Source organism: Chelonia mydas, chromosome 4 (assembly GCF_015237465.2).
Source record: "Chelonia mydas isolate rCheMyd1 chromosome 4, rCheMyd1.pri.v2, whole genome shotgun sequence".
NCBI classification, from domain to species: domain Eukaryota; kingdom Metazoa; phylum Chordata; order Testudines; family Cheloniidae; genus Chelonia; species Chelonia mydas.
This window is the reverse complement of record NC_057852.1, coordinates 12,108,057-12,132,856: the sequence shown is the minus strand read 5'-3', so window position 1 is coordinate 12,132,856 and position 24,800 is coordinate 12,108,057. Positions and strand designations below refer to the sequence as shown.

Here is a 24,800-nt window from a genome sequence, read left to right as displayed (position 1 = left end):
AACATTCTAGGGCCTCTAAGGACTGAGGCTAGAGTACGCTCAGTATGGCGGAGCCCTCAAGTAGGCCTACACAGTCCTGGGTGTGTGGGGGGGGAGGTGGGGGGGGTGGGGGTGTCTAACGGATTAGGGAGCTCCCCAGCTTGACTCAATGGTAACACGACACAGAAGTAAAAATCCTCCACAGACATTAACTTTAGAAATGCAAGGGGCTTGATTTCAATACGTTAAACTCTTTCCATGCTAAAGGAGTGGACACAAAGTGCGTTTTCATCATCATCGTGTGGTATTTTTAAAGTTACTGTAGGCCAAGTACTGCCAATGGAAACCACTCAATCTAAAGTTTGTACATGATTTATAAGAACCAGCCCTACGTTCTCAGGTATAAATAGGACAAAGCAAAGGCGTTAATGTGCCATAGACAAAGACAAGAGAAATACCGTAAGTACAAAATAAAGCAGTATTATGTTTGCCCACAGGAACACAATGCAGTACTGGATCCGACTAGTGAATCATGTAGCCTAAAATCCCAGAGTTTACAGTGGCAAGTGCCAGCTCTTTGAGGGGAAGGTTCAAGAAATCCTGTAGAAGGTAGTTAAGCAATAAGCAACCCACGAAGCAAGTTCCTCCTTAACCCCCATTAGTCAAAGATGGGTTCAGGCCCTGAAATACGAGGGTCTGTTTTTAACGTCTTCACTATACTCTGAATACTCATTAACCATAAGGATGCCCAGTCTTACTTGACTCTTGCTGCGCTCAACCTCAATTATATACCGTACACGAAGTACAAGTAACGCATCATGAGAGAAGTGTTTCCCTTTATCATTTTCAATTTGCTCCTTTTCAATCTCACTGAGCATCTCCTTATTCTTGTATTACAACAAAGGATGAATAGAACTTACTGTTCTACCTTCACCATATATTTTTTCCTTCCCTTATGTCTGTTTTTTAAAGCAAGCAATCCCACCCTTTTCAGTTTCTTCATATAAAAGAGTTCATCTATGCTTGTTATCACAACTGTTACCAGCCTCCGAACACACTTTCTGCTACACCCTTTGAAACGGAGACAAGAGCTGAACAGAGAAGAGTGTAACATTGATTTATATCATGTCATCACAGTAAAAGCTGTGTTATCCATAGAGCCCTACCAAATTCACGGTCCATTTTGGTCAATGTCACGGTCACAGGATTTTAAAAATTGTAAATTTTATGATTCCAGCTATTTAAATCTGAAATTTCAGTGGTGTAATTGTATGGGTCTTGACCCAAAAAGCAGTTGTGGGGAGGTCAAAGGTTACTGGGGGGTGGGGGGTTGTGGTACAGCTACCCTTACTTCTGTGCTGCTGCTGGCACTGCATTCAGAGCTGGGCAGCTGGAGAGCGGCAGCTGCTGGCCAGGAGCCCAGCTCTGAAGGCAGAGCCTCCGCCAGCAGCAGTGCAGAAATAAGGATGGTATTGTATGGTATTACCAACTTTACTTCTGAGCTGCTGCCTGCAGAGCTAGGCCCTCTGTCAGCCGCTACCACTCACCCCTGAAGGCAGCAGTGCAGAAGGGTGGCATAGTATGGTATTGCCACCCTTACTTCTGCTGGCAGGGCGCCACCATCAGAGCTGGGTGCCTGGCAACCAGCTACTGCTCTCCAGTTGCTCAGCTCTGAAGGCAGCGCAGAAGTAAGAGTGGAATAGGGCAGCACCCCCTAAAATAGCCTTGCAACCCCCCTGTAACTCCCTTTTGGGTCAGGACCCCCAATTTGAGAAATGCTGGTCTCAACCGTGAAATCTGTATAGTATAGGGTAAAAGCACTCAAAAGACCAGATTTCACAGTGGGACATCAGATTCCATGGCCTGTAACATGTTTTTCATGGCAGAGAATTTGGTAGGGCCCTAGTTATCCCTCACTTTACCAACCAGAAAGCTCTCTAAACCAGCATTTCGGGAGAGGTGTGGGATGGACGCTCTGGGAGACAGTTTGGGTGCAGGAGGAGACTTGGGGCAGGGGATTTGGGTGTGGGAGAGGTATCGGGGTGCTGAATCTGGGCGGCACTCATCTTGGGTGGCTCCCCGCAAGCAGCAACATGTCCCTGCTGCTCCTCGGCGGAGGTGTGGCCAGGTGGCTCTGCAAGCTGCCTCCGCCCGCAGGAGCCGCCCTTGCGGCTCCCACTGGCTGCAGTCAATGCTCCTAGGTGGAGGAACAGCCACAGCAACTCCATGAGCTGCCCCTGCCCCGAGCGCTGACTCCACAGCTCCCACTGGCTGGGGACTGCGGCCAATGGGAGCTGTGGGGGAGGCACCTGTGGGTAGAGGCAGCTCACACTGAGCATTCTTTGTCTCAGGTGCTTGGCTAGCTGGTTCTTGTTCACATGCCCAGGGTCTACTGATCACCATATGTGATCATAGAATCATAGAATATCAGGGTTGGAAGGGACCTCAGGAGGTCATCTAGTCCAACCCCCTGCTCAAAGCAGGACCAATCCCCAACTTTTGCCCCAGATCCCTAAATGGCCCCCTCAAAGATTGAGCTCACAACCCTGGGTTTAGCAGCCCAATGCTCAAACCACTGAGTTATCCCTCCCTCCAAATATAAAGAAGGAATTTTCTCCCAGTTGACCTTGGGGGATTTTCACCTTCCTCTGCAGTGTGAGGGTGCAGAACCCTTTCCAGGATTATCTAGGTCTAACTCATTTATTTCCCTGCCATTGCAGGGGCCTCAAGCACTGGCACACCTCAGTCCCTCCTATTCTCTCCCTGGTGCAGATAGTAGTCTAGTCTCCAGTGGGCTGTAATGCTTTGGTCTCCTTTCAGTTGTTGGGTTTAGTGTGCCAGACCTGGCTGGTGCAGGTGGACTGTGATATCAGGCTAAACAATCTAGCGGTCCCTTCTGGCCATAACTCCATGATTATGACTCATGCTGTAAACTGATACACAACTGGCATGCTGAATGAAGTTACGCTGCACTAGGCATTATCTTTATTACATAAGAAAAAAAATGTATAATTGATTAAATCTAATTCTGTCACTAAATTTAGTTCCATGTGGAACTATAAAGATAACAGTGCTATGTTTGATAAAAAATGCCAAATTGCTATAACCTTTAAGGGCTGCAGAGCCAAAACGTTAATAGATCTGGAGGTCACTTGAAAAGCAAATTTCATATAAATCAAAATTGCCTTTAACATATTTCAATATTTGATCCTTCTTTCAGGTTATTCCACTAAATGTGTATAAACAAGATTGTGAAAGATGTCATACCTGAGATAAGCCATCAGTAAGGTACCTCAGAGATCAGCACTGCGCTGTTGTGCTTGTGTAGAGAGGTAAAGCTTGCAAACAAGACCAAAAATTGTAAGTCTCTTTAGTGACAGATAAATCTCAGAAAGATTTAAACATCTCAGGGCAGTGATCTATAAAACAGGTGATTAGCCCAATGTGACCTATGTAGAGTGATTCATGGTAGGACTAAAGATTCAAAGACCATGTGTGTGTCTGGACAGACATCACAAATATACTGAACCCTGGTGATGCCTCATCTAAAGTACTGTATCCATTGATAGCGTTACTGCAACATAGAAGCACAAATTATGAAAGAGGTTCAGAAAAGCGCTACTAAAAGTAAAAAATATGGCCGATCTTAGACGTGACATAATAGACTGATAAGCCTGTATCCTTTGGAGAAGATGGTTATTACAGGAAAATCTTGTCATTTGTTTCTATGAAGAAAACATTAGGCACACCAATATTTTGTGATATACAAAGACTACTAAAGCATTGTTCTTTGTACCCACAATTTCATCCCCAGAGCTCCAACAAATAAAGTACTCTTAGTAAGGACAGCTAGCGCAATACAGCCACTAAACACCACAGTCCAGCTTTGGTGTAGAACAGCAATACTCTACTCTGGCTCTATAGTCATGTGTAGCTGTGCATGGACCATCTGCAACAGGCTTTTGATGTGCACTTCACCCAGTACTAGGTTTCAAGCTAGTTACAACAGATGCATACTCCATAATGCAGCGTGGAATGGAAAAGGAGATGCTATGGTCCCTTGAAAGCAGAAATGAAGTGTTCCTCCGTCTGTTAACCAGGTGGGAAACAGAGTGATATTCTCCTCAAAGTACTATAAAAAATGCTGATATTTTACAACCGTAAAATATCAAAAGGTGTTCATTATAAACAGATGAATTGAATCTCGATCCAGAAAACTAGTTTTCTCAAGTTTAACAGCATTGCCTCAATCTCTCCCTCTAACAGAGGGACTGGGGTTTTCAGTCTAAGCCCTGGTCTACACTAGGAGTTGAGGTCGAATTTAGCAGCGTTAAATCGATTTAACCCTGCACCTGTCCACACGACAAAGTCCTTTTTTTCAATTTAAAGAGCTCTTAAAATTGATTTCCTTACTCCACCCCCGACAAGGGGATTAGCACTGAAATCGGCCTTGCTGGGTCGAATTTGGGGTACTGTGGACACAATTAGATGGTATTGGCCTCCGTGAACTATCCCAGAGTGCTCCATTGTGACCACTCCGGACAGCACTCTCAACTCAGATGCACTGGCCAGGTAGACAGGAAAAGGCCTGCAAACTTCTGAATTTCAATTTCCCGTCTGGCCAGCATGGCAAGCTGCAAGTGACCATGCAGAGCTCATCAGCAGAGGTGACCATGATGGAGTCTCAGAATCGCAAAGTATCTCCAGCATGGACCGAACGGGAGATACGGGATCTGATCGCTGTATGGGGAGAGGAATCCGTGCTACCAGAACTACGTTCCAGTTTTCAAAATGCCAAAACATTTGTCAAAATCTCCCAGGGCATGAAGGACAGGGGCCATAACAGGGACCTGAAGCAGTGCCGCGTGAAACTTAAGGAGCTGAGGCAAGCCTACTAGAAAACCAGAGAGGCGAATGGCCACTCTGGGTCAGAGCCCAAAACATGCCGCTTCTATGATGAGCTGCATGCCATTTTAGGGGGTTCAGCCACCACTACCCCAGCCGTGTTGTTTGACTCCTTCAATGGAGATGGAGGCAACACGGAAGCAGGTTTTGGGGACGAGGAAGATGATGATGATGAGATTGTAGATAGCTCACAGCAAGCAAGCGGAGAAACTGGTTTTCCTGACAGCCAGGAACTGTTTCCCACCCTGGACCTGGAGCCAGTCCCCCCCGAATCCACCCAAGGCTGCGTCCTGGACCCGCCAGGCGAAGAAGGGACCTCTGGTAAGTGTACCTTTTAAAATACTATCCATGGTTTAACAGCAAACATGTGAAAGGATTAATTTGTCCTGGCATTCGCGGCTCTCCTGGATGTACTCCCAAAGCCTTTGCAAAAGGTTTCTGGGGAGGGCAGCCTTATTCCGTCCACCACGGTAGGACACTTTACTACTCCAGGCCAGTAACACGTACTCGGGAATCATTGTACAACAAAGCATTGCAGTGTATGTTTGCTGGCATTCAAACAACATCCGTTCTTTATCTCTCTGTGTTATCCTCAGGAGAGTGATATCATTCATGGTCACCTGTTTGAAATAGGGTGCTTTTCTTAAGGGGACATTCAGAGGTGCCTGTTCCTGCTAGGCTGTTTGCCTGTGGCTGAACAGAAATGTTCCCCACTGTTAGCCACGGGGAGGGAGGAAGGGTTAGCCGCGTGGGGGAGGAGACAAAATGCGACCTTGGAACGAAAGCACATGTGCTATGTATGTAATGTTAACAGCAAGGTTTACCATGAAAGAGTGTACCCATTGTTCTATAAAAAGTGTCTTTTTAAATACCACCGTCCCTTTTTTTTTCTCCACCAGCTGCATGTGTTTCAAGGATCACAGGATCTTCTCCTTCCCAGAGGCTAGCGAAGATCAGAAGGCAAAAAAAACGCACTCACGATGAAATGTTCTCTGAGCTCATGCTGTCCTCCCACGCTGACAGAGCACAGACGAATGCGTGGAGGCAGACAATGTCAGAGTGCGGGAAAGCACAAAATGACCGGGAGGAGACGTGGCGGGCTGAAGAGAGGGCTGAAGCTGAAAAGTGGCAGCAACGTGATGACAGGAGGCAGGATTCAATGCTGAGGCTGCTGGAAGATCAAACTAATATGCTCCAGAATATGGTTGAGCTGCAGGAAAGGCACCTGGAACACAGACCGCCACTACAGCCCCTGTGTAACCAACCGCCCTCCTCCCCAAGTTCCACAGCCTCCTCACCCAGACGCCCAAAAACGTGGTGGGGGGGGCCTCCAGCCACCCAGCCACTCCACCCCAGAGGATTGCCCAAGCAACAGAAGGCTGGCATTCAATAAGTTTTAACGTTTTAAACTTTTAAAGTGCTGTGTGGCCTTGTCCTTCCATCTTCCACCACCCCTCCCAGTGCTTCTCTCCTCCACCACCCCTGCTGGGCTACCTTGGTAGTTATCCCCCTATTTGTGTGATGAATTAATAAAGAATGCATGAATGTGAAGCAACAATGACTTTATTGCCTCTGCGAGCGGTGATCGAAGGGAGGAGGGGAGGGTGGTTAGCTTACAGGGAAGTAGAGTGAACCAAGGGGCGGGGGGTTTCATCATGGAGAAACAAACAGAACTTTCAAACCGTAGCCTGGCCAGTCATGAAACTGGTTTTCAAAGTTTCTCTGATGCGCACCGCGCCCTCCTGTGCTCTTCTAACCGCCATGGTGTCTGGCTGTGCGTAACCAGCAGCCAGGCGATTTGCCTCAACCTCCCACCCCGCCATAAACGTCTCCCCCTTACTCTCACAGATATTGTGGAGCGCACAGCAAGCAGTAATAACAGTGGGAATATTGGTTTCGCTAAGGTCTAACTGAGTCAGTAAACTGCGCCAGCGTGCTTTTAAACGTCCAAATGCACATGCTACCACCATTCTGCGCTTGCTCAGCCTATAGTTGAACAGCTCCTGACTACTGTCCAGGGTGCCTGTGTATGGCTTCATGAGCCATGGCATTAAGGGGTAGGCTGGGTCCCCAAGGATAACTATAGGCATTTCAACATCCCCAACGGTTATTTTCTGGTCTGGGAATAAAGTCCCTTCCTGCAGCTTTTGAAACAGACCAGAGTTCCTGAAGATGCGAGTGTCATGTACCTTTCCCGGCCATCCCACATTAATGTTGGTGTAACGTCCCTTGTGATCCACCAGTGCTTGCAGCACTATTGAAAAGTACCCCTTGCGGTTTATGTACTCGCCGGCTTGGTGCTCCGGTGCCAAGATAGGGGTATGGGTTCCGTCTATGGCCCCACCACAGTTACGGAATCCCATTGCAGCAAAGCCATCTACTACAACCTGCACATTTCCCAGGGTCACTACCCTTGATATCAGCAGATCTTTGATTGCGTTGGCTACTTGCATCACAGCAGCCCCCACAGTAGATTTGCCCACTCCACAGGGCTGTTGCCACTCGCTTCTCAACTGTGAGGGCTGCTCTCACCTTGGTATTCTTGCGCCTTAGGGCAGGGGAAAGCAAGTCACAAAGTTCCATGAAAGTGCCCTTACGCATGCGAAAGTTTTGCAGCCACTGGGAATCGTCCCAGACCTGCAACACTATGCGGTCCCACCAGTCTGTGCTTGTTTTCCGAGCCCAGAATCAGCATTCCACCGCATGAACCTGCCCCATTAGCACCATGATGCCCACATTGCCAGGGTCCGTGCTTTGAGAAAAGTCTGTGTCCATGTACTCATCACTCACGTCACCGCGCTGACGTCGCCTACTAGCCCGGTATCACTTTGCCAGGTTCTGGTGCTACATATACTGCCGGATAATGCGTGTGGTGTTTAATGTGCTCCTAATTGCCAAAGTGATCTGAGCGGGCTCCATGCTTTCCGTGGTATGGCATCTGCACAGCAAAAAGGCGCGGAACGATTGTCTGCCGTTGCCCTGACAGAGGGAGGGGTGACTGACAACATGGCTTACAGGGTTGGCTTACAGGGAATTAAAATCAACAAAGGGGGTGGCTTTGCGAGAAACTGAATGGCCCCCTCAAGGATAGAACTCAAAACTGGGTTTAGCAGGCCGTTGATTTCACAGAGGGAAGGAGGGAGGAGAAAATTAATACAAAACAAATCTGGCCTATTTCTTGTTTTGAGCCACTTCATCTATCTTTATACATCTTGCTGGCAGCAGACTGCAGTACGACCGCTAGCCATCGTCATCTCCTGGGTGCTTGGCAGAAGACGGTGCAGTATGACTGCTGGCCATCATCTTCTGCTGGCTGCTGATTAAAAGACAGTGCACTGCCGGTAGGACTCAATCGCCATGAGACGAAACTTAAAAGGGAAATGACCTGGCTGAGTCACTCCCATGTTTGCCCAGGCGCCCCTGACCTCATTGAGGTCGGTTAAAAGAGCACCCAGGACTACGCCGACGACGGTTACCAGTCATACTGCACTGTCTGCTGCCAAAAGGCAATAAACTGCTGCTGTGCAGCAATGCAGTACCATGTCTGCCAGCCCCCGGTTATCTGAGCGGGCTCCATGCTTCCCGTGGTATGGTGTCTGCACAGGTAACTCAAGAAAAAAGGAGCAAAACGATTGTCTGCCCTTGCTTTCACGGAAGGAGGGAGGGAAGGGGGGCCCGACGATATGTACCCAGAACCACCCGCAACAATGTTTTAGCCCCATCAGGCACTGGGATTTCTACTCAGAATTTAAATGGGTGGCGGAGACTACAGGAACTGTGGGATAGCTACCCACAGTGCAACGCTCCGGAAGTCGACGGTTGCCTCGGTACTGTGGACACACTCCGCCGACTACATGCACCATGCACTTAGAGCATTTGTGTGGGGACACACCCAATCAACTGTATAAAAACGCTTTCTACAAAACCGACTTCTATAAATTCAAACTAATTTCGTAGTGTAGACATACCCTCAGTATTATTGGATCCCAAGCTGCTACAAGACAATCACATAGCAGCAGAGTCCATGCATCCTTCCTCCTACCCCAGCAATTTGGAGAAGGTTAGGAGATTGCAAACATATCCCTCAAATCCTTCTGTGGTCTACTCCTTTGTCACTTAGAGACCCGATTACTGCAATTCACTCTACCCGTGGCCACACCTTGAATCAACCTGGAAATTTGAGCTACTATAGGTAGTGGCTTCCTTGGTAAGCAGCATGTCTTGCCAAGTACACATGACATCAGTATTCCAGGATCTTCATGGACTTCCTGTTATTTCCAAATGATATTAAAGGTAAGTTTTAAGGCCCTAAATGACTTTGGACCCGCATACTTGAAAGACAGTATGGGAGGGAGGTAAACTCCCATAGAGGAGATCAATGGAAGCATGCAAACTGGATCTACCTCCATTCTGGATAGCCAGCCCTCTCTCTAAAACACTCCTTAAATTTTAAAACTTACTTCTCCCCACTTCATCCAACATAGCCTAGATTGGTTGACTCTCATGGCATACTGCAAAGTGTATCTGTTTACTCAACCTTCCGGAGGCGTTGCAGGGAGCAGCTTGATGGGACCGTATGGTTGTGGGGCAAGAGTTTTATGGGGAGCTACTGGTGGATTAATCTCCACAATCAGGCCCTAAGGCAAGAGATGCTAATAAGTACTGCTGAAGTCAACGGGACTATTCACATACCTAAGTTCTTGCACAGTATGCATGTCACAGGCACCAAGAGTAATAAATACCATTTTACAAGTTTCACCATAAATCTCTAACAATGCTAGTCTCATCACAGCCCCATTCACGCACCAAAGTGGCTCTTCATTTGTGAAAAACTGAACGCCATTGGTAGGGAAAGCGTTGCCAAAAGAGTTCAGGTACAATACAGTACAATGAAAGCAAACAGACAGTAGCTTAAAACTTCAAGTCAGGGACTTGTCTCCTCAGTATAAACACCCTGTAAGTGGATATACTGCACTGTTAGTCTGAAGACTCATCTATGAATGGACAAATATTTCATCCATGTAAATGATACTGGATAAGCAGAACAACAGAAAACTTGCTGGACAAGAGATGCAAAAAGAGCTGACCTGTCAGGAGGAGGAGCATTTTACTTTGAATATGCACATAACATTCACACCACAGAACTTCTAAACCTGTACAGGGTGATCAGGAAGGACCTTTTCTAATCCACATGGGTATCTGCCAATTTCAGTGTTAAAACTGGTGTAATAAACAGGCGACATACCCTTTGACCCCAATGTAACACAAGGATCAACAGAGCTCCTGGAAGGAACAGAGGAGAACATGGCAAATCTGTTTTAAAAGAAGCTGGTCCATCTACCACCTCTCTCACCCTCTGATGTTACCTTTACTGCTGTTCTCTAAATGAACAAAGCAGAGACTCAAGGAGGGGGGAAATAAAGTGAGGAGACAGCTCTCTCCCACAAGAGTCTAGCATTGACCTGTTGACTACGCCTCTAGTCTTTCTGTTAGAAAGACAGACGGGTTTTAAACATTTACTATACAATTAACAGCCAGAAAGATTCAAACCCATGCAGGGGGCCACACCAGAAAGTTCAAAGGGCAATACCATGTTGAATAACCCAGCTTCACCCCCAGCAAGGGAAGAGGTTGCTGAGATTCCTACTCAGGTGCGCTCTCTGGCATCAGCTTATGAGTTTTATCTTCTCTACCAACCTCTCTCTTATTTGCATCCTAAATACTTCCACATATACCAACTAATACCTCTTCCTCCTTGATGTATAATCCTTTCTGCTATTTGGAAACTACGCTCCCTCCCACTATTCCTGCCCCACTGTCACTTTATAACCCTTTCACAAACAAATTACATTTTTCCTCAAATTAAGCCTAGCAGCACCCTTCTATTGTATTCTCTGACAACTCTCCAGTCTGTCCCTTTTTCCAAGAGTGGCACTCAAAACTGAATATTAAAGAGGTGATCGGAAAGAAATCAGAAAAACTAGCACCTACCTACTTTGGGATCCCCATGCATACACTGCCTAAAACTACCTTGGCCTTTTTTCCTGCTCCTTTCAGTTTAATGGGCACAGACGCATGAACCAAGCACGCTGAGCAGAGATACTCCGTGAGAGCTGGTTTAGCTGAAGCCTGCAGGAAGGTTGTTCCCGATCTCAGGACCTGCAGAAGAGGAGGGTCTGACAGCCCCCTGTAGCCACGTTGGAGGGGGACAGAGTGTTAGATGTAGGAAGAGAGAAGCAGCTCCACCCAAGCAGACACATCCACGCAAGGGGTTTAGGTCCAAGGCAGCTGGTTTTGGACCATCCCTCACACGAGCGGGGACCCGGCCGAGCGGAGGACGAGGAGGAACATGGCTGCACGGGTGAGGAGGCGGCGGTGGCGGCGCTGCCCAGGCTGGAGGGCGAGGGGAGGCACTGCCGGGCCGGCGCGATGCCCCGGGGGAGCGGGCAGCGCTGCCGGCCACGGGGCGGGGAAGCAGAGCCGGGGTATGGAGCCACCCGCATCCGGCCCGAGGGCAGCGCTGCGCCGTGACCCTGCCCGCGGGCCACCGCCCCGGCCCCGGCTACGCCCGCCGGCGGCTCCAGCCGCCCGATACGCAGCGGGCTCCGCCGGGGCAGGGTAGGAGCCGCCTGACGGCTGCGGCCCGCAGGGGAAAAGCGCAGCCCGGGCCGGCCCGCAGGGCCTCGGGCCCCCCCCGCACCAACAGCCCGGCCCGCGGGGCCCCACCCCCCGCGCATCCCCGCCTCACGCCGGCGCAGCGCGGCTGTTGGGCCGGCCGGCGCCCGGCGCGGCGGCAGGCCCGGGCCGCGTCCCGCTCTCACCTACGGCAGCGCTCGGGGCCGGGCGCTCCCCGGGGCCTGGACGTGTCGGCGGGCGGGCGGAGCGCGGCGCGGCCTCTCCCGCGGGGTCCCAACGGGAGCGGGCTGCGGCGGGGGCTGGGCACGGGCACAGCGCGGCTCGGGGAGCGGGGCAGCGGCGCGGGCTGCGGGCTCTCGCTTCGCGTCTCCCTTATTGTCTCGCCCCTGCGCCCTGCATTCCAGGGCAGGAACCCCCGTCACCACCCTCCGCCAATCAACGGCGCCCTCGCTGTGACGCCTGCGGAACGTTCACTTCCCGCCGAACCGCACGCGGGGTTGAACGGCGGCGACCCGCTTCCGCCCTGCGTGACGCAGAGCGGCGGGCGCGCGCCCTCGCGCCGCCCCAAGCGTGTGCCCGGCGGCTTAGCACGAGCTCCGAGGGTCCTTCCAGCCCAACCAGCAGGGGCGCTAAGCGGGGGAAGGGGCTTCGCAGTCCCGGGGCCGTGGCGCGCACTGCAGGGACCCTTCCAGCCCGACCGGCGGGGGCAAGGGCATTAGCTGCGGGGATCGTTCCAACCCACTGAGCCGGGGCAATCAGGAAAGGGGGCTTCGCAGTCCCAGGCAGCGGCATGAGCTGTGGGGGCAGTGCTATTAGACCGGTGGAGATGGGAATTGGCAAAACAGTAGGCAGTTGCACTAACCTTAAGGGTAAGGGGGAAGGAGGTTTTTAGCTCCGGGCTTGGGGAGGGGGAGGAATTTGCAGTCTTGTGGCCAAGGGTGACCCGCTGAATGTAGATGCAGGTGCAACACACACACACACACACACCCCGTGTTTTCGAAGTGGCAGTTCTTTACCTAATTTAAAAAAAAAAGATTTTGCAAACTAGATTCTACTTTGAAACCACTGAGTCAGGATATGTTTTTATATAATAATTTAAACCACAGAAACATGAAGAGAGGAACCAGGAAACAGTATATCCCCTGGGGATAGGAAGCAATTGAACAAGCAGCAGCTAGCTGGTTGCCAAGAAGAAAATGCTTCAAAAAGGGCATTGCTTTTTCCAGTTTACACTAGGCTTTTCTAATGCATCCATCACTGTATTTAGGTGCCAAATACAAATTTATCCACAAAGGACCCTGTTCTTCCTCCACTTCTTGGTCCAGCTACTGGTGCTTAGAAAAATATATTCCCCCATGCCATCAACAATCTTTCCATTAGAAAACGTATGTAAGTTATCAGAAAGAAAAAAATTGGGAAGTGATGGGTTTGAGGTCATGCACTGAAAACATGCAGATTCATTCTGACCTGTTGTGAGCAATTCCACTGTTAAAAGCTCTCACCCAAAAGCCAGATGGTCCCTGTCAGCTTGTAGCAGGCCTCAGCACAGGAATTGTAACTAACTTCAGTATTTTTAATTGGTTCTGTTATTTTCTTCACAGCAGAAAATAGCTATCAAGATACCTATCACAATGTAAAATCCTTGTAACAACCAGGCAAGGTTGGTTTTCCTCAACATAGCCAGTCCAGGTGAACTCTCAGTGGGAGGGGCTGGGGTAGGCTTTTTCTCAACTAGCTATCTTGGTAAAAACTAAATTGTCTGATCTCTAGGATTTACATTGCAATAGATACCTTGATGTAAAAAATCACTTTTGCAGTGAAGACACAGCCTCTGGTATGATAGCATAAACCCTCTGTGTATGTGAGCACATGGGGAAAACACTTTAAACTGGTTTAAAACCGTATTATAGCAATCTAATTCGTTCAATTACTATATAAACCAGCTTAAGACAATAACTGACTGAACTAAGCTAAATCAATATAAACTAGTTATAAGCCAGCTTCATTGTGTTCACACAGGAATTTTCACTGTTTTAGCTCAGTTTAAATATTGATTTTAGTTAAATCAATGCAATTTGTGTTTAAATGGCTAAAGTCTCTAGCAACAAACTGAATAAGAGGTTTTGGATAAAGTTTAAAAGATGTAAACATTCCTACAAAAAGTTTTCCCCCTCCAGAAATCTCTGCTGGGAATCCATACTCTTCCCAGTGATCAAAGTTTCATGTTAAAATTCAAATTAAAGAAAAAAATCTTTTCAAGGTTCAACAATGAAATAACATTTTCTTATCACCAGACTACCAACAGCTCCAACTCCCTACACATGATCTCCTAGAGGAAGGAAAGCAGGCAGTATTTATATTTTGCCCCGTTTCGTGGCTGAGAGAGGAGGTGTTTCGCCCACCCACTTCCTGGATCCCAATAAGATTAAAGGCTATGGTACTAAGTCCTGGATAGCATTATTAGCCTGGGTTCTACCACTGCTATATTGGGACCACTTGCTCGCTCTCTCTCTCTCTTTGTTTGCTTTATGCACTGGGGCTGCACTTGCAAGAAGAAAACCTGGAATAGGGTAGCATAGCATAGGACAGTGGTTCTCAAACTATGGGGTGGGTCTCCTCTATCGCCTCCTATTGCTGAGATAACATTGCTTCCTCCTTGGTGTGCAGGTTAGTGATCTATCCCCTCAATTAGAGGAAAAGCTAGCTCCCACCCTTCTGCAAATCAGCTCTGAACTGAACCAGGTTCTCTCCTTTTCTTCCCCCTCCATGCCTGGCATTGGCTGCAGGTATAACGGGGTTGGGCTAGATGGACCCAAAGATTCTCTTTAACCCTTGCTGCGCTGGCTGGCTCTGCTTCATCATAAGCACCATTTGCAAACAATTATTTTTTTATTAAAGACCTACATGATCTTCCTTCCAGCCATTAGCAGAGTACCAGAACTCTGTTGCATAACCAATACAATTTTGGGATAAAAACAATGCTTAGTAAATCTCAGGTCTGTGATGGGGTGTATCAACCCCACACTGGTGAGGCAAGGGTTAAGAAGCTGCTCTGCCTGCAGGACGCCACACCCCCTTGCCCTTGCGGGACATGTTCCTGGTGGTGAGAACATTCAAAAGGGAGCAGCTCAGTATACAGGCTGACTGAGAAGGAGAGCAAGTGGGGGAAACAGCTGCTGGGCTTTAGCTACCTAGCCAAACAGCTGGAAGTCCATTGATTGACTGTGTTAGCTAAGAGTGATGACTCACTGTCTCTGAGAGAAGGGGCGCTGCAGATGAACCTGCTGGCAGGAAACCAGGAGGGGTCTGAGACCAAGTTGTGAGACAAACACAGGTACAGGAAACAGGGGTAGGAAGTGACCCAGGAAGTGTGAGTAGGGGTACCAGACCCTAGGTCACATATATGGGCTACAGCTTTGAAGGGCCCTGGGTTGGAACATTGTAAAGTAGGGTGGGCTAGGATTCCACTTTCCCCCTGGGAACTGTAGCTACTAAGCACAGCACAGCAGTGCAGGACCCTCACCAATAGGTAGTACTGCTGACCTGGGACACATGGTCACCCATTCCCCACCCTCCCCAGGGTCCATATGAAATGTCAGCGGCGAAAGCTTTTTTTTTCTTCTCCCTATTGCAAATGTGGAAGTTAGTGTTCAGTATGAGACAATTGATCCATGGAAGTTGTTGTTGTTTTTTTTTTAAAAAAAAAAACAACTTTTAGGGTATTCCTGTCAAAGTTGAACATACAATATTTCTAGCACAGTGAAAACAGATAGCTTGGAGTATCATAGCAGTTAAAAAACTGAGTTATTGATTTTGTTTAGGTGTATTGCTGGCTACAGTGTTTGGTTCTCAAACCACAATAATAGGAAAAATCTGATCTTCAGACTTGTAATTTTTTTTAAAAATAATTTTGAGAGCCTGTAATTCTCAATTTGTACCTTCTGAAGTGACATTAATGCAATCTTCTAATCTAGTCACTTAGGTTTTATTCTTTCTAATTATTTAATAAAATATCTAAAATACCATTAAAAACTAACAACAAAATAGGAAGCTGTCATCTTGATAGGTAAATCAGAATATGAATTGAACACTTCTGATCCCATCTGCATACATAGGAAAACAGGTACTTAGAAAGTTGTTAGGTGGGGAAAATTTAAATTACATCAGTCCTGCAAAACTTTAAACTGAATCAAAACTAGTAAGAATACTGTATACACAAATCAGCTTTTTAACTACTAACTTCCCCTACCTTAAGAAGGGTGTGATCCTCTGTACCTTGGAGGAACACCCTACACCCCCATGTTCATCTTTATAAAATGCTTGTGTGGTATTCAATGCAAAGTTTGTCATGTTGGGTATCTTTGGAAGGCTCATGATGCACTGAGCATGGTTGTTTTAGAGATGTTATAGGTTACAATTTCATGTATGTAGTTCTGAGGCTGAAAATGTATCCCCATGGCTTAAAGTGAGCCCAGGAGAAAACTCTCCAAGAACAGAGAGGCAGTTCACACCTCTTCAGGGCATGTATGGGACAAACCCAGCCCAGCCTCACAGGAACAAAGGGCACTGGCCTACCCAACAACAAAAGAGTATCATGGTTGCAAGGGACCTCAGGAGGTCATCTAGTCCACTCCCCTGCTCAAAGCAGGACCAATCCACAATTTTTGCCCCAGATCCCTAAATGGCCCCCTCAAGGATTGAACTCACAACCCTGGGGGAACATCCCAGAGGGGAACATCACAAAGGGAAGTACAGATATTTTAAATTCACCCCTGGAAAGAGGTTAAGTAACTTAAGGGACTTACCAGTATGCAGGGCAGCCGAGGTCCTGAGTAAGGGGAAGGGGCGGGGCTTCAGGCAGAAAGGGCATGGTTGGGGGGCCAGACTCCCCTAGCCAGCCCTTCAGAGTGGACCGGCAGTGATTTAAAGGGCCCTGGGCTCTGGGACGCTGCTACCACTACCCCAGGGCTCGGGTAGTGATTTAAAGGGCCTGGGGCTCCAGCCACTGCCGGGAGCCCTGGGCCCTTTTAAATTGCCGGGCCCCAGAGAAGCTGCCCCTGCCGGTACGTTTGGCTGCGTACTGGCTCTTAGTGGTACACTGTACCCTACTGGCTTACTTTCACCTCTACCTCTTCCATGTGTTTGGGGTTTTTTAAGCAAGAGTTGGCATATTAGTGGTCTAGAAAGGTTTGAGATGTCATCTTAAACTTGTTTTTTTCTTCCTTTCATAGATACTTTTCAAAGTTGCTGGAGCCTACCTGTGACTACAACTTTCTAGAGACCAGGATTGTTTTCTCTTCTTCCCCTGTCACCCAAATAAAAGTAAATACAGAAGTGAGTCTCCTTATCTACCTGATCTGGTCCTGGTTTGAGGGAGAAGAGATGCTGCGCATGGGAAAGGGTGATGCTGCACAATGGAAGAATTCAAAATGGATAGGAAGTCCTCAGACACTTGGGGTAGGGGGAGGTAAAGATTTCAACTGGAATTAGGTGTAATGTTTCTCTGACTTCCACTACAACTGCTCTATGTAATAATCATAAGTTTCAATTAGGCGTAAAGTTTCTCCTTGCTATGAACAATACCAAATGATTAAAGGTTTCAGCTTAAACCAAAACACTCAGAAAGCAGCCAATTTCAGTTTGGAAACTAGAGCACAGAGTGGAAGAGGTGACTGTAAAAGGAAGAGAGAAAAAAAAAAACACCCCTGCCCTTTCTGAAGGAATCATTTTTTTCTTCTTTGAATGAGTGTACCAACTTGCTTTTCCTAATAGTCACCAAGCTTCTCAAGGGGAAAGAACATAACAAAAAGCCTGTCTAATCCCGTATCCTACACATGATGCTGCTCCAAATGGCTATGTCTGGGATAGGGGAGAAGCTGTGTGGGTCAGTGTGTGACAAAGGATGGGTCAGTGTGTGTTTGAGGGAGGGATGGGGTGTGCGTATGTGGTAATGTACAATGTAACATGAGAATTGGGGTTTTGGTCTGTGTGTCAGACTCAGGCCCGGTCTACACTATGAAGTTAGGTCTACCTGATTATGTCAATGTCTACACTTACTGTAATGCCCTAACTACACCAACCTAACTCCACCTGCATGAGAGGCATAGGGTTTATGTTGCTGAAGCAGGGCACTTATGATTCCAACTCCACAAGAGGCATGGGGTTTATTATGTTGACGTAGTTAGGGTGACACAGTGTCCCTGCAGACACTGCCTTATTATATCAGTTGTTGGCTGTCATTCTTGTCAATTTCACAGCTGCCTGCTGAAGCCCTGAAATTAACAATAAAGGGTGATAGGCTCCTTGCTGTGAACCCCCTAACTCACAGCTCAGGTACCACCTGAGACTCTCTGAGCTGGGTGCCCCCTCACCACCACCCGCACTGCCCCTCTTCAGTTGGTGGAAGAGCTCCTGGTGAGGATGCGCACCACTGCCAGAAGGAGGGTAATGTGGACATGAAAAACTACAGTAATTATTGTGGTAGCTGTAAGTCAACCTATGTTAGGTCAACTTAAGTTTGTAATGTAGACATGCCCTCAGAGGCTCAGTGTGCGTGGAGTGGGTGCACGGGGAGGCTGAGATACTCTGTGTGGGCTGGTCAGTGTGTGTCTGTAGTGTTGATCAGGATGAAGTACTGGGTGGGAGGGTCAAGTGCTGCATGTGGGTGTTGGTCAGGGCTAGGGGATGTTTAGGTGCTGTGCATGGGGTGGGGCGGAGGGTGTTGGTCAGGGCTGGGGAGGCTGAGGGGCTGGGTGCGTGTGGGGTGTCAGTTCTGGGAGAGGCTCGGGTGCCGTGGGTGGGGTTCAGACACTGTATGGGGGGAGTTGGCGAGTGTGAGGGGGTTCAGGTGCTGGGTGTCAGTCAGGTGGGAGGCTGAGGTGTTGTAAGGGGTCAGAGGAGATAGGTGTTGGGCAGGTCTCAGGCACTCTGGGAGCAGAAGTGCTGTGTGTTGGGAGTCAGGCACGGAGTGGGGGGTCTAAGAGGGGGGCTCAGGTGCTGTGTGTTGGCATTGGGGGAGGGCTTGGGGGTGCAGGCAGGTGCTGTGGGGGCAGGAGTAGGGGCGCTGTAAGGGGAGCGGGGGGGGGCTCAGGAGCTACGTTCCTGCGGCGGCTGCTCCTAACTAACGCCCCCCTCAGCCCCGCGCCCTCCGGCGGCCCTTCCCCCACCGGCGCCCAGCGCGGGCCGGGGACCGGGTCCAGCGGGGCTGCCCCGCCTCTCTCGCCCTCTGAGCGGCCACGTCGCTGCCACGTCCAGGCGCAGGCGCCGCGGCTGCTTCCGGCGCGGCCGGATGGTGGAGCCGGGAGCGGCCCGCACTTGCCACCGTCCCCGGGAGCCGGAGCGAGCGGGGCCGCAGCCAGGGCAGCGCGACCCCGGGCCGGGGCGGGCCCGCCATGAACTTCCTGCGGGGCGTCATGGGGGGGCAGAGCGCCGGGGCCCAGCCCTCCGGGGCCGAGACGGTGAGTCGGGCCGGGACGCCGCACCGCGGGGCCCGACGCCTCCAGGGCTCCGCCAGCGCCCGGAGCCCCGGGCCTGGGCCCGGGCCCGGGCCCCCTGCGATGGGAGCAGCCGGGCCCGCCCACGCAGGGCCCCGGAGCGCCGCCCGTCTCGCCCGCCGCGGGGCCTGGGGCATGCCCCGGCGCAGAGCCCAGGGTGCTGGGCACAGGGAGCGCCAGCTCCGGGCCTGGGTCTCCGGCTCTGCCCCGGAGCGGGCGCGGTGCCCCTTCCCCAGGCTGACCGGGGCCTGCGCTCCCAGGTCGGGCCGCGGCTCCGGCTGGGGCGTGTTCCTCCTCCGCCCGCAGCGATCCTGCCCCAGCCTGGGCCCTGCTGGCCGCCCGTCGCGGCCGCCCGGGGACTTGCAACACAGGTGGTGGTGGTGTCTGAGCGTCCAAAGGTAGCTTGCCCCGGAGACGGGGTGAAACCCGGTTGCTGTAACCAGGCTAAACCCCCGTCTTGAGGCTTCTTACAGGGACACGGCTAGTTTCTGTTGACACTACAATTTAAGCATGAGCAACTGGTTACCTTGACTGGGAGATGTGGTGTTTACCGGAGGCCCTTAAACCGATGGACGTTCCCCCTATTGGAGTGTAGCTTGAGTGGAGAAAAGACCTTGTGGCACCTTAGAGACTAACCAATTTATTTGAGCATAAGCTTTCCTGAGCTACAGCTCACTTCATCGGATGCATAAAGCGAAAATACAGTAGGGGGATTTTATATACACAGAGAACATGAAACAATGGGTGTTACCATGCACACTGTAAAGTGATAATCAAGGTGGGCCATTTCCAGCTGTTGACAGCAGAGGAACAGTAGGGGAGGAAAATAAACATGGGGATTATTTCTTTTATTCTGAAACAGTGGTTCTGAAAGAAACAGAATTCTGGTGATGATCCTGTGCTGTACCTTATGCTTCAGTTATGTAGCAGTGTTGGAGAACTCTTCCCTAATGATGTACATTTTTCAAACATGAAGTCAGATTAAGCTTTTAAATACATCCCTGTAAATCTGCAGTGAGAGAGCAGAATTTGGCTTTGGTAAGGAAGAAACAAGTCATGCTTTTCTGCCCTTTGTGAGTAACATTCTCAAGATAAAAATAGCTCAACTACAATTTGCATTTATTCTGTAGACCAAATTGAAGTGGCACTTTAGTCACCATAAAAGTTCACCAGCTGAGTGACTAGTTCTTGAAAGTGGGGGTTAGAAGGTTTCAGTGCAGAATTTAGCAACTGATTCCTTATGCAGGGTTCAAAATGTAAAAATACCCTCCAAAATTATCATTTCTCTTGTCTTTTATCTTAAAAAATGATTGATTAAACTGTGGGTAAAATATTAAAGAACCTCTAATTAGAAACATAGCTGAAGTTTGCTGTTACAGAAGTATTTTCTAGGTTATTGTCTCTGAAAACAGACTGGACAGCTTGGTTTTGGCTCAGAGATGCTTGCATGCTCTATCTCTTTGCCTTTCCTGTTATAAACAAGTAAGTGGAGTGAAACTGACAAATATCTTGTGCATAAGAACAGGATCTTATATGTTTTTGGCTTGGTCTACCCTACAGAGTTAGGTCCATGTAAGGCAGTTTATGTCGACCTAATTATGTCAGTGTCTACACTAGAATACTGCTTCCACCCAAGTAAGTGCCCTGCTACACTGACATAATAACTCCACCTCCACTATAGGCATAGAGCGAGAGGCAGTGTCCCTGTAGACCAGGGGTAGGCAACCTACCGCACGCGAGCTGATTTTCAGTGGCATTCACACTGCCCAGGTCCTGGCCACTGGTCCAGGGGGCTCTGCATTTTAATTTAATTTTAAATGAAGCTTCTTAAACATTTTAAAAACCTTATTTGCTTTACATACAACAATAGTTTAGATATATATTAAAGACTTATAGAAAGAGGCCTTTTAAAAATGTTAAAATATATTACTGTCGTGCGAAACCTTAAATTAGAGTGAATAAATGAAGACTTGGCACGCTACTTCTGAAAGGTTGCCGACCCCTGCTGTAGACACTGCCTTACTTACATAGGCTGTTGGCTGTCTTTCTGTTAGCAGCAAGGGCTCACAGTTGGAATCATGAAATTGACAAGAATGTCAATTTCACGACTGGTAGTCCCTGTGCTGTGAAATTGAGCTGGGGCAGGGCTCACAGCTGGGACTGTCACCCCAGGCAGGTGGGAGGCTCCAGTTGTGAGCCCCATGGGGCTGTCAGTGCCCCACAATGCCCCCACTTCAGTCAGTTCAAGCGCTCCAGGTGAGGATGCACTCCACTGACAGAAGGAGTGTAGCGTGGACACCAACAGCCGATTGAATTACTGCAGTGGCTGTAGGTTGACCTAAATTAACTCAACCTAATTTTGTGGTGTAGACAATCCCTCTGACACTCTCTGCTATCCAGAAAGGAACATTTACAATGGACAGAGTGGACAGTCCACACCTTCAGGCTAGTTACAGTTACAGGCAAGCCAAAATCACTCCAGTGGCTTGAAAATGCTGTTGTCACTTACTTTATAAATAGGATTTGCTGTATTTGTTGCAGTCCTTGCTTTGGAGGGCAGGGGGTTAGTTTATGATCAGGATGAAATTGTTTAAGTTATTAGGGTAAGTCTAACTTTGTTATGCAAACCTTCATGTGTTCTATGTAAAATAAACACGGGAAAATTTCCTCAGTTTAAGGTCTGAGTACATCAAAACACAGCTAAATTATATAAATTTATTAAAATCAGTGACTTTTTTCATAAAGTAGAAGAGAGTAGTTAGAGAAGGGAAGTCAAGACTTTTTGTCCCAGCTATGACACTGGCCTGCTGTACGATTCCCTCTCCATTGCATCCCCATCTGTAAAAACAGATAAGATATATTACGGATGGCAAGGCTTAATTTATGTCTGTAAAGTGACTTGAGATCCTTGCATGAGAGACTATGTACTGTATTATATGGTGAGTAAAACGGTGCCCTTTCCTTTAAAACCAGAAAATGGAAAAAATGAAGATTGTACAAACTTTGATACCAGTTAGGCTGTTGATTTTTGGGGAGAAATAACAACTTCTAATATCTGACATTTGTAACAGCTGATATGTTTCATATGAAAACTTATTTACAGTGTGTGATTTTGAGGTTTTTCCTTTACACAATTTAAAATTTATCTCCGTTTTGTGCCTCATGTTTGTACTCCTCCTTGCCATTTCCTGGTGGGTTTCACAGAGTAATACTTCACCTAAAGAAATTGCTCATTTTTTTTCTTGAGATCTGTTTATAGTATACATGATTAAGGCTAAGATTCTGTCATGCATATTTTTAGTAAAAGTCACAGGCAATAAAGAAAAATTCACAGAAGCCTGTGACCTCTCTGAGACTTTTACTAAAAATATGCATGACAAATTGGGGAGCTGCAGGCTCCCCACATCACCCAGGAGGGTCTGGCTCAGAGGTGCAGGATCCCCCCACCGCCAGGAGCGGCTCCAAGCTCGGGGCTCTGAACTGCAGGGTGCCCATGGGTGCCTGAGCTCTGGGCACCCTTGCCTCCGCCCCAGCTGGGAGCTGCATGTGGGGCATCCCTGCCTCCCTCTGTGGCTGGGAGTTCGGGCCCCCGCAGTTCCCAGGGGCGGCGGGCGACGCTAGAGCTCCCAGGCGGTGGGAGCTCAAGTCCCGGAGGTCTCTGGAAATCACGGATTTCGTGACTTTTGTGACCTCCGTGACAAAATCATAACCCTATACAGGATATCTAGGCAAGATTTATAAACAAGCCTAACTCTAAATTTCTGCTGTAGTAGGAAGAGAGCCTGAGATAGAAGCCTTTGTATTAAAGGCCTGGTATGAGGCCTGAGCTAAAGTAGTGGGCAAGCTTTGCCAATATAAAGCAAAGTTAGCACAAGTCAGGCTCTGCCTGTTTGCAAGTTCACAGAATCTGGCAAGAACAGGGCTGGTATTGCAGAAACACACATTCCGAAGCAGTGCTCAGGGCACCGAGTACTCACGCAAACACATTCCAGAAGAGTGGTACCAGAACATCACGATATCGAAGATGGTACAAAAACATTCCCCACGGATAACAGGAACATACTGACCCCTCCTAAAAGGTAAGGTCAGGATGACAGTGTGATGAATAGAGATGTTTTAATCGAACCAACATGTACAAGGGGATGGGTGATAACTAGCTACGTCGGGGGCAGTAACTAACTATGTCAGAGGGGCAGTACGTAACCTGTTTGTATCAGGGTACAAAGAGATATCGCTGAGAGCGTGTCTTGGTCCAGCTGAGGGAGGGAATGGAAAGTCCCGCCATTCACCGAGCTGCATCCATTGTCACGGACAAACATGTCTTCGTATCCTCATAGAGTCTGCCATGCTTTGTTGACAATAAACCTGGCCTGGTGCTTTCGTATCTTAACAGATCTTGTGGTCATTGGGTGGTTCACTCAAGGTCTGCTGTGCTGGCTGTCTGCACAGAGCTGGGACAGCACACAGAGAGAACGCATGCAGCTGAACGTCTAACGACACTGGTGACCCTGATGTAATTCATTGAAATCATCAAGCAAAGCTTGTTACAATTAAAATTACAAGATTGGCCAGTCAAGGTGTACTATGCCAACAGCGTGGGAACTTCTTTAGATGATACTTACGTACAGCACTATCCCACTGTGCTCCTAGTAACTGAAACTGGCTTAGAAATTAATCCGGCTTGTTGTACAAAACATAATGGATGGTGGCTGTGTGAATGCTGTGCTACAATCAATAGCAACAACACAAAAAGAGGCTGGGCCCAACTGGTACAAAAAGAATTCGTCAGTGAGGTGGTTCGTATACAAGATGTGGTGTGTGCTCTGGGATATTCCAATTTTTCTATGCATGGAAACATTTGTCCTGGAATCAATACAGGATTTTGTGTGCAAGTTACTAGCACAGTCCAAATCGGAACCCTTGCCTTTTGGCCAACAAGCTGTGTCAGCGCTGCCACTGAAATGATTACTCCTCCTGGCAACCTACAAGATTTGCTGATTGAATTATTTCCGCCAGTGTAACAACTACAATTGGACATACATGATTTGGTGGCAAGAACCACCGTGGAGAATAGATGGTAGCTCCATACTTGACGCTGTAACCAGAGTTCATTACAAGGCTGACTCCCAGCTCCCTTCTAACGTCAACCGTGAAGAAGCTAATAGTCTCGGTAGATTTATTTTTCCCAGATACTGTTGAAAATGACTTTTGAAATTGTTTTCAATGGCTACTCCTAGAAATCTGCCAGCTTCCTGCCTCAGACCAAATAAATTACTGTGCCACAATTTGAAACATGGGTACATTTTGATGTTTGAAGTCTGCCTTTTTTCAAGACTCAGTGCAAGAACGCCAAAATGACTGCGAGGTTGCCATTATTTCAGAATGAATCTCAATTCTCCTTTACTGAACCCAAAATCAGAGTGGGGGGGGGAAATGCTGAAGTACATTTTTATATCAAGACAAATGTTGTGTAGATGCTCTTGATGGGGAAAACACACTGAGGCTTTTTCACATGAAAAGTTTTATTCTAATCTGGGCAATTGATGTTTTTCAGTTCCCCTGTAACTCAAAAATAAATAAATAAATAAATAAAAAACCCAAACCCCACACTTGACAACTTTTCTTCTGGTGTAAACTCTCCATAGACAGACCTTGTTAGTTTCAAATCTCAGACACTGAGCAAGTTTCTGAAGAGAAAAATCATGTTTCTTAACATTGGCTTCCAAAGGATGTGTTTAAATAAAATCAAGCAGCCCATCAGACTTGTATCCTTTTTTGCTGCATTGA

The 24,800-nt window shown here is 48.2% G+C and overlaps 2 protein-coding genes and 1 long non-coding RNA gene across 8 annotated transcripts in view; 2 read left to right on the top strand and 1 right to left on the bottom strand.

Annotated features, from left to right (window-relative positions):
* The window catches only part of G3BP2 (G3BP stress granule assembly factor 2), a 49,717-nt gene extending 37,748 nt beyond the window's left edge, over positions 1 to 11,969 (bottom strand). For 2 of the 3 annotated variants that reach the window (XM_037896649.2, XM_037896650.2), the window contains exon 1: positions 11,706 to 11,969. The gene's annotated coding sequence lies outside the window, so the exon portion shown is untranslated. Of the gene's footprint in view, positions 1 to 10,875; positions 11,580 to 11,705 lie in introns of those variants that run through there. The other variant, XM_043544527.1, reaches the window with a different exon arrangement.
* Positions 11,970 to 12,439: 470 nt separating this feature from the next.
* LOC119566064 lies at positions 12,440 to 17,073 on the top strand. Its single transcript, XR_006290145.1, has 2 exons — positions 12,440 to 14,854; positions 16,752 to 17,073. It is a non-coding gene; the product is annotated as an uncharacterized LOC119566064 (long non-coding RNA).
* A 1,710-nt stretch (positions 17,074 to 18,783) lies between these two features.
* The window catches only part of USO1 (USO1 vesicle transport factor), a 65,588-nt gene continuing 59,571 nt past the window's right edge, over positions 18,784 to 24,800 (top strand). For 2 of the 4 annotated variants that reach the window (XM_037896647.2, XM_037896645.2), the window contains exon 1: positions 18,789 to 18,977. In XM_037896647.2, coding sequence (XP_037752575.1) covers positions 18,912 to 18,977 — 66 coding nt within the window. In that variant the 5' untranslated portion in view covers positions 18,789 to 18,911. Of the gene's footprint in view, positions 18,978 to 24,800 lie in introns of all 4 variants that reach the window. The other 2 variants (XM_037896646.2, XM_037896648.2) reach the window with 2 other exon arrangements.